The sequence below is a fragment of the Euleptes europaea genome, chromosome 11, assembly GCF_029931775.1.
Source record: "Euleptes europaea isolate rEulEur1 chromosome 11, rEulEur1.hap1, whole genome shotgun sequence".
Classification (NCBI taxonomy): Eukaryota; Metazoa; Chordata; class Lepidosauria; order Squamata; family Sphaerodactylidae; genus Euleptes; species Euleptes europaea.
Window position 1 is genome coordinate 79603706 of NC_079322.1, and position 8834 is coordinate 79612539.

At 52.9% G+C, this 8834-nt stretch overlaps 2 protein-coding genes across 2 annotated transcripts in view; one reads left to right on the top strand and one right to left on the bottom strand.

Moving 5' to 3' along the window:
* MRPS12 (mitochondrial ribosomal protein S12) overlaps positions 1-8834 on the top strand; it is an 84350-nt gene that overhangs the window by 49867 nt on the left and 25649 nt on the right. The window lies entirely within an intron of this gene.
* Positions 1-8834, bottom strand: part of NOS3 (nitric oxide synthase 3) — a 38641-nt gene that overhangs the window by 2316 nt on the left and 27491 nt on the right. Inside the window, exons 19-23 of the mRNA XM_056857777.1 lie at positions 7555-7742; positions 6468-6637; positions 5808-6018; positions 5413-5500; positions 5-126 (exon numbers count right to left, since the gene is read on the bottom strand). Of these exons, the coding sequence (XP_056713755.1) occupies positions 5-126; positions 5413-5500; positions 5808-6018; positions 6468-6637; positions 7555-7742 (779 nt within the window). The remainder of the gene's footprint in view (positions 1-4; positions 127-5412; positions 5501-5807; positions 6019-6467; positions 6638-7554; positions 7743-8834) is intronic.

Here is an 8834-nt window from a genome sequence, read left to right on the forward strand (position 1 = left end):
CTACCTTGAGACTCCAAGACGTGCAGCCGGTGCTGCCAGAAACTCCGGAAGGGGGCGATGCCCGTGCCAGGCCCCACCAGTATGCAGGGGGCTGACGGGTCTTCTGGCAAGCGGAAGTTTGGGGCCCTGCGTGGGACAGACAGAGAGGCTCAATGGCCATGTAGCGGGCAGCAGCAGAGAGCGGCCGCAGCCAGAGCCTGCTGGGGGGTGTCAGGAGAGGCTTTGCAGGAGCTCCGGATGCTGCTCAGCCGGGCTCCCCCACTGCCTGGCCCCCCCTGGGGCCCCTCTGTCTGTGGCACTGTCCAGAGAACAACTGCCAGAGGGAAACAGCTCTGATTTCACCCTCCCACGGCCAAACAAGCTCTGAAGACAGCAGAATCCCACCTGCCTGTGTGTGCAAGCGTAGCGCCCCCCCTCCCAATCCCGTGCAAGACGGGCACCAGATCCCTGCATCTCTGGAGAAGGAGCTGTGCAACACCATCCTGGGCATGTTAACTCAGAAATAAAGAGAGCCTCCTTGCCAATGAGCTTAGGGTTGCAGCCTTTTGTGATGGTATTGCCAACGGGGGAGGGGGGCAGGCAGCCCCGCTATGAATATGGCCTGCAGAGAAGACTGGAGGGGCTATGATAACCATCTTCAAGTACTTGAAGGGCTGTCATATAGAGGATGGGGCCGAGTTGTTTTCTGTTGCCCCAGAAGGTCGGACCAGAACCAACGGGTTGAAATTAAAAGAGGTTCTGTCTAGACATGAGGAAGATTTTTCTAACACTTAAGAGCAGTTCCTCAGTGGAACAGGCTTCGTTGGGAGGTGGTGAGCTTGCCGTCCCGGAAGGTTTTTAAGAAAAGGCTAGATGGCCATCTGTCAGTAATGCTGATTCTATGACCTTAGGCAGATGATGAGAGGGAGGGCACCTTGGCCATCTTCTGGGCATGGAGTAGGGGTGGCTGGGTGTGTGTGGGGGGGGAGGTAGTTGTAAATTTCCTTCATTTTGCAGGGGGTTGGACTAGATGACCCTGGTGGTCCCTTCCAATTCTATGATTCCATGGCCTACTGCCCTGATGGATCTAATTTTGTTATCAACAGAAGCCCCTTCCAACAACGGGGCTTCAGCATCTTCATGGGGATGGTGGTGGTGGAAATAACATCTTTAAAACTATTATAAGGGAGGCACAGGAAGATAAGAGAAAGTGCCAATAAGTGGCACTGGCAGCAGGGGTGCCAACATCGTTGGGGGCTTTTCAAAGCCAAGGAAGGAAAAGGAGCGCATGCTCCACACCTGAGGTGCAAAAGCCAAATCCCCAGCCCAAGCAAGGCCAAGCGCTGCCAAGGCGAGGTCTCAGGAACAGTGCTGAGGTCGGTGTGTGTGTGTGTGTGTGCAGGAAACGCCCAACTCCCTCATGGCTCAAAAGCAACACGAGCCGGTGCCCACGCCCACTGACTTGGCTCCCAGCAACCAGAGGTGTCTTGGAGGCTAGTCCAAGGGCACTGGCAGGCGCTGCTGGCATTATGCCTACGGACTGAGGCAAAACAAGATTGGTCTGATTCGCCCCACTAGAAAGAAATCAGCCGTGTGTGATGAATGCTGGGCAGAAATGTGTCGTGTGTCCCCGCCCTAGAATTCACCCCATTAGTCCAAGAATTGAGACTGAATTCTGTCTATCAGATGGAACCCAACAGCAGGTTTATAGCCTGGCAAAAGGAAAACCACAGATGACGGGTCACTTCTCCCCCAACCAAAGTTTCCCATCTAACACCTCGGCTAAATTGTCACAGATGGTCAGAGACTGGGAAAGCCAAGAATGGCTAAACATTTTTTCCTCTTGATGCAGGAAAATTAGGCCTGACCCCGGAGGGGACACCGACTCTCAAAGGGGAAATTATAAATTCTGAGGACACAAAGAATTTCTCTCTGATCTTTTGGCTTTTAGCCCAGGAGGCTTTAGCCATGTAGGACAAAACCTTCACATGGGTCAAGGAACAGTGGGGAGAAGTCTCAGTTCTGAAAACTATGGTAATGGAAGAATTTTCGTGCTACCACCAGTTCAAGATTTCATAGCCTGTACTAGCAACCAACTTCAAGATTTTCTAGCTAATCCTTTTAAATTAATTGATTAATTTTAAAAAATATGTTGAATTCTTGAAGCCTGATCTCTGTATACACACCACACCTATTCGGTCTTGCTATTCAAAGAGTGGTAATGGGGAGGGGCAGGAGGTAAGCGTGTCCTCCCTTGAGCACGACAGCTCAAAATTGCAAAGGAAGAATTTTCTAACAGAGCGGTTCCTCAGTGGAACAGGCTTCCTCACGAGGTGGTGAGCTCTCCTTCCCTGGAGGTTTTTAAGCAGAGGCTAGATGGCCATCTATCAGCAATGCTGATTCTGTGACCTTCTTAGGCAGATGATGAGAGGGAGGGCATCTTGGCTATCTTCTGGGCATGGAGTAGGGGTCACTGTGTGTGTGTGTGTGTGGGGGGGAGGTAGTTGTGAATTTCCTGCATTGTGCAGGGGGTTGGACTAGATGGCCCTGGTGGTCCCTTCCAACTCTATGATTCTATAATTGTCCTCACTGTATACTAGTGCAAGCAAAGCAGGCAATACGGCAAATAGGTTGAGCCATTCAATGGAAAGCAGATGCAGAATGCTAGATCTACATATCCGTCGAGCAAGAGATACTCATTCAATTACAACCCAAAAAGAAATTTTACCATTCAGAGAAATGGGCAGTAGTGGCAGGAATGGGATGGGAGCGAGGCTTTTTTGAGCTGCTGGGACTCAAGGGAATGGGGCTTGGGAGTCCATTCTTTCACAGAGGCATTGTGCAAATATCCTCCATCAAAATTAAGAGCTCTTGCTGTCCTCTTTACAAAAGGGTCCTTCTAGAGAACCCATTGGGGGGAGGAGAGGCAGCATAATATAGCCCAATATTGGAAACTAAACAGGGCCATGACTGGAGGTTGGCAACCCCTTCTGCTAGGGAAACACATCCCTGAGCAGCAACTCCAACAGCCGTCTTCCATGGCACTTCCGGTGACTCCAGTTCCCAGAATGCCGTGCTCCCCTTCTAGAGCCGACTCACCGTGCGCCGCTCACCAGCCAGCCACCCGCATTCCAGCCCAGTTTCTCCCACTGCTCCTTCGCACCACCCGTGACCCACATTCCAGCTCCCTGAATACATCTGCCCTGGATTTGTTTTTGACAAATATATCACCACCGCCCAGCTAAACAACACACCATAAATCCAGACCGGCAAACAGCAGGCTGAGCCAAAGGTTACCCCAACAACACGTGACTCAGAGAATGCAACGGAGAAGCCGCACGCTAAGCCTAGTGATGCAGCGGACTACGAACAGCCGCTCCGTCAGAGGATGTTTGGCTTCTTGGTCATTGTGTTTGCATCATAATCATGCTTGTTTGGATTTGGTCATGAGTTTGGGAGTCAGATCGTCACCTGCACGCAGCACTTCTGTTAAAACAAAAAACCTCCCTTGTACATGTGACCAGAACATTCATGGTCACTCCAGAACCGCTCATTTCAGCTACAATTCAAGGTTTTCCAAGTGGTTTTCTTTCATGTAGCCCATTATCTGAGTCTTCCTCATCATAGATCTCTTGTGCATCTGTGCGCATGTCAGGGGTTTATTCTTTACAGTGGGGGGGGGGGGAGAAGCCTTTATGCCTCTCTTTCTCCTGCCTGCCGATCATGCGAGCTGCTTCTTACTAACGGGCCCCAAGCCCGGGCCTTGGCCTCTACCCCCCCACACCTAAGTTTCTGGAGCTCCATGCCAGCCTGCCAGAGTATGCAAGCAAGCAAGGCCTTTGCTGCTTTTGCTCGCAGGACAGCCGTGCCAGGCTGGCACTGTGCTTGCCTCTATCCCCCCGCCCCATCTGCCCTGCCTATCTGTCAATGGGTGCGTTTCTGTCATTCCCTGGCAGGCAGGCAGGCTAGTGCGGCTTTTCAATTCCGCTGTTTTTGCCACCCCTCTTCTGCCCAGCAGAGTGCAAACCGGTTCTGCCTGAGCCTCTGTGCAGCGTCACAAACAGAACCACTCAACCAAACATGCCTTATGCTTACGTACTGTCAAGAAAGTTTCCCCAAGCTACTTGCATAAAGAATTTTGGGGGAATCTGTGCATACAAACAGCAATAGGGACAATGCTCATAGGTGCAAACATGAGCTAAGTGATTTGGTTGGACTAGGCCCCTGTCAGGCACATGGCTACTGAGTCCCTCTCACACTGCATGGCCCCTCCTGAACGACCAAACTCCTGAGATAATCCCTGTTCATGGGAAAGAATCTCTAGGTGCTTATCAGATGATACAGAACTGGTGGGCAGCACCCATCCCAGATTGGCGGGATTACCCGGGGAAGGGGGGGAATCCTTGGAACCCTCGTGGGTGATTCTGGCCAGCTGCTCCCCACCACCACATTTAAATGCAGCATCAGATCAGAGGAATCAACTTCAAGAACAGAGGAGGGAAATGAATGTGGTCCCAGTTCAAAGGAAATGGCTTTTGAACAAGTGAATTATGCGAGCCAATCCCACCCGTCCACAGCCACCCCTGCCTTCTCTTCTCACTGTTTCTTGATCCAAGGGGCAAGAAGACAAGAATCAGCAGAGGGGGCGTACAGACCAACATTTACTCTCTCTGCAACAATTCCTCTGTCTATCTGAAATGCTCCCTTGGTCAGAACGGTGTGCAATGCACAGGCAAATTCAATGCCAGAACTCGCCTGCATATAATCTAGGGTTGCCAACTTCCTGCAGATTTGGGCGTTCCTGCAGAGGGCGGAATTTGGGGAGGGAGCTCAGCAGGGACGTGAGACCATAGAGTCCGCCCTCCGAACCTGTCAGTTTCCTCCAGAGGACCCGATCTCTGCAGTCTGCAGATCAGTTGTAATTCAGGCCCCACCTGGAGGTTGGCAACCCTAGTGGCAGAGGCTGGGTGTGTGTATTGAGAGCCACAGAGGGAAGCAAGGACAAGGACGCCACTTTGCGGCTATCCAATTTACAGCTGCCTTTGACCACAGTTCGCTGCAGAAGGCCAGAAGGGAACTGCTCTAGCACTGCCGGACTCTATGGTTAAATCCTTTCCATCCCTCATAACGGCAGCGGAAGGGTCAGCGTAATCCTGGAAGGGCCAGTAAGGACTGCAGAGGGACTACTGCACCCCCACGGTGGGGGCAGCTCAAGCTGGGAGTTGATGTCTGTAGCGCAGGAGCATGCTGGTCATTGTAGTTTCCAGTACAGGAACAATGCATGCTGGGAGCTGAAGTCTCTCCTAGACTACCAGTTCCTACTGGGTTCTCTTTGATCTTGGAGACTGAGCGCCCCACTTTCCCCACAGATCAGTCAAAAGGTTTCTCCCTGGGTTGGTGACCAGCCCAATCTCACATTCCCAGGTTCCTTACCCACGGACAAAAATTGGCACCATCTCACCAGGTACCAGCTGGGAAAGCCACGTAGAGCAGACTCCATGGTGTAGGGGACCATTCCCATCTGTGGGAGAGAGGGGGTCAAGCAACATGAGACGGCATGGGTGCTGAAGGGCTCCCTAAGCACCCCCCCCCGCCCCTCCAGGGCTGACCCGGATCTTCCCCCATGTTCTGCTGGCTTTGCCTGGGGCATTCTGCAGCTCCAGACTCGCCCTCCTGGCAGCCTGTCTCTCTTGACCTCCCACCAGAGCCTGACCCCTCAACATGTGGCTGCTTTTCTCCTAACTGCCTGCAGCCCCCCCCCCAGACCGCTGCATGCCTGATGCCCCCTCCTTCCCCCTGCCGTGGGAGGCCAAGGCGCCTGCAGTCACCTTTGCTGCGGTAGCTTAGCACCGCGACCGTGAGGTGGATCTGGCCCAGGTGGGCCCCAGGTGAGGAGCTGATGGAGTAATAGCGTGGCTGCAGCAAGGGCAGCTGGGTGAGGAGCAGCGAAGCAGGCAGGGCCACTGAGGGGAAGTCCTCCAACAGCTCGACCATCGTGGGGCATCGGAACCACTTCCATTCCTCATAGAGACGAGAGTCCTGGGGGCGGGGAGTGAGTCGTTACATGGTGGCACACGGAGGGACACACATTCATTCCTTTGTAATATTGCTCTTCTGCATCCAAGGTGACGGAAAATAAAATCAAACAGTCAGACACCATCCCTGAAACCAAAAACACCACCCTAGGAGCCAGCAAAGCATACCCTCCTCCCAAGAGAAGCGGAGACCCTCCACAGTATGCCTGCCTGAGGAAAGGAGGGCAACATTCGACATCCCACGGGGGAGAGTTCCAGGCAGGGGGCACCAACGGAGAACACTCTCTGCCTCTCTCTGGGAACATTCTTATCTGAAGATGGTCGCACCATTCTGCCCAATGCTGCCAGGCCTCTGCTGCAGTCCTCTGCCCCACCATGGCCCAATGGAAAAGCATAATGCAGCTGGAGAGGATGCCCAGCAGAGAGGCCCCTCCCTCTCCCCTCCCCTCCTACCTGGCTGAGCTGCTGCAGCTGCTTCTGCTCGGCAGGGTCTTCGGCCAGGGTGGCCAGGAGCTGCAGCAGCTGGGGGCTGGGCGGGGTGGTGATGTCCAAGAAGAAGGTGAGCGCCTGCTGCAGTGTGCAGGGAGGCAGGCGGCCCTCAGGGACCCACGAGCGCCTCAGGCCTAGGGAGAGGAGCCGGAGACTGAGCAGCAGGGTGGTGGGCCACTCTCCTGTTAGCAGCGGTGGGTGTGCTGGGCTGAGACCACCCAGGAGAAAGCAGAAGGAGGCTGGGTGGGGGCAGCAGGCCCTTCCCCATTCCCTCTGCGAGAATCTACTCTGGCATATTGTTTTGTGTCCAGCAAAGGGCTCCTCTCTCCATATGACTGAGGGCAGATCTGCCCTCCTCCAGCTGCCCCACGTTTCAGCTGCTCAAGGGTGTGTCCCCTGCTCCCTGGGGACCAGAAGGGCACCGCCACAGCCACTAGGCACAGCATGAGTTGATCCTACAGTCCCCAGGTGAAAGTTCCCTCTAACTGGGAACTTCTAATCCCTCTAATCTTGAATTCCAAGATAAACCTCTTCCCTAGGGACAGCTTGTCAAATCATTGGCTTCTCAGAGGGCTTCTTTGCCTAACAGCCCCAGGCCGAGCACTGAAATTCTCTCTTGCCCTTCCACCCCCCAATTACAGCTCCCAGGGCTCTGCAAGTGTCCGCATGTTCCTTAGGCACATGCTAAAGCCAGTGAGGTCATTTACATGCTGACTCTTCTGCTCAAGGGGACCCTCCCACAAGGAGAAGCATGGAAGCAGGGGCCCCCTGGCCAAACCCAATCCCTAGGCACAGACCCCACAAGGAGCCAGCCTCACAGGGGTCTATGCTGCATGTTCCCCTTGATGTGCAGAAAGCCAGCTCTCTCCATCCCTTGGGGCAGGCAGAGCACCTGGAGGGGACGATCAGTGCAGTCCTAAGTAAGCCCCGGGGCTTGGAAGGGTGTCCGCTCTGCTTAGGAGCTTAGTGTCAGCAACTCAAACAGAAAGCAACGATCCCCTCAGTCCCGGCATATTTCTCCACAGGAGCCGCATAGCAGCCATGCACCCACCGTCAGATTCCACATCCAAGGTCTCCACGGCAATAGTCTCACTGGCAGGGGGCGGATCCTCAACACGCTCCAAGAGCCCCTCCACCAATTCTGTGCGATTGGCAGGGAAGATGCCCACGTGGTCGCCAGGCTGGTACTGCAATTCTGGCTGGTCGCCTGTGAGCAACTTGACAAGAATGGTGGATCGGCTGTGCAGGGAGAAGGAGAGCAGTCAGGGGCAGGAAGGCATGGAACTCGTGGCCACGGCCAGGAGATCCCCGTTCCACATCCAACTGACAGCACAACTTTTGGTTCTGGACTGCAAAGCTAAACTTGCTCCTCACAAAAGAGAGGAGCAAAGCCACCGATTGCTGGTCTTAAAGATGCAGCTCAGGCCAGCTGTGCACCCAGCATGGCTGAGGAAGCCCTACGTTTACATCTTTTGTTACAGAAGAAGCTAAGTTTATTGGTTCTTGTAGGTTATCCGGGCTGTGTGACTGTGGTCTTGGTATTTTCTTTCCTGACGTTTCGCCAGCACATTACCTTTGATACTTTTTGCAGGACAATGATTCAGCTCAACCCAACCCCTTTCTGAGTATATATTACTCTTCCTACACACTTGACACTGAGAGACACTGTCCTTCAGTGTTACTCCTCTGAAGATGCCTGCCTTAGCTGCTGGTGAAACGTCAGGAAAGAAAATACCAAGACCACGGTCACACAGCCAGGATAACCTTCAAGAACCAATGAACTCTGACCGTGAAAGCCTTCGACAATATAAGTTTATTTCCTAATCCAGATTGGTGAGCAATGGGGCAGTCCTAACTTCCTCAGACCCATTCAAAGGGTGACCAGGGCTGCTTCCCCATGGGAGGTTTACTCTGGGCTTCAGCATCCAAACCAAAGCAGGGTTTTTTGGAGTATCCACACAATATCATCCCCTGATCATTCACCACCAAGGAAGAATGTGCAAAGACTATTCCTGTAGCCAAAAGAAATGAAAAGCCTCGATGGGTGACCAAGGAAACTCTTAAAATTGCTAAAGATAGATGAGAAGCAAAAGTAGAAGGCAACGGAAACAGAATCAAAAGTCTAAAGGCAGCATTTCAGTGACTCACACGTAGATACAAAGAGAACTATTATAATAACAAGAGATCTGTTCCACAAGATCCAAAAAATCAAAGGGAATTTTAAAGCGCAGTTAGGCATGCTGGAAGATCAACGTAGGAATACATTAACTGACCTGGACAAAATAAAGAAAAGGTGGGAACAATACACTGAAGAACTATACAGAAGAGATG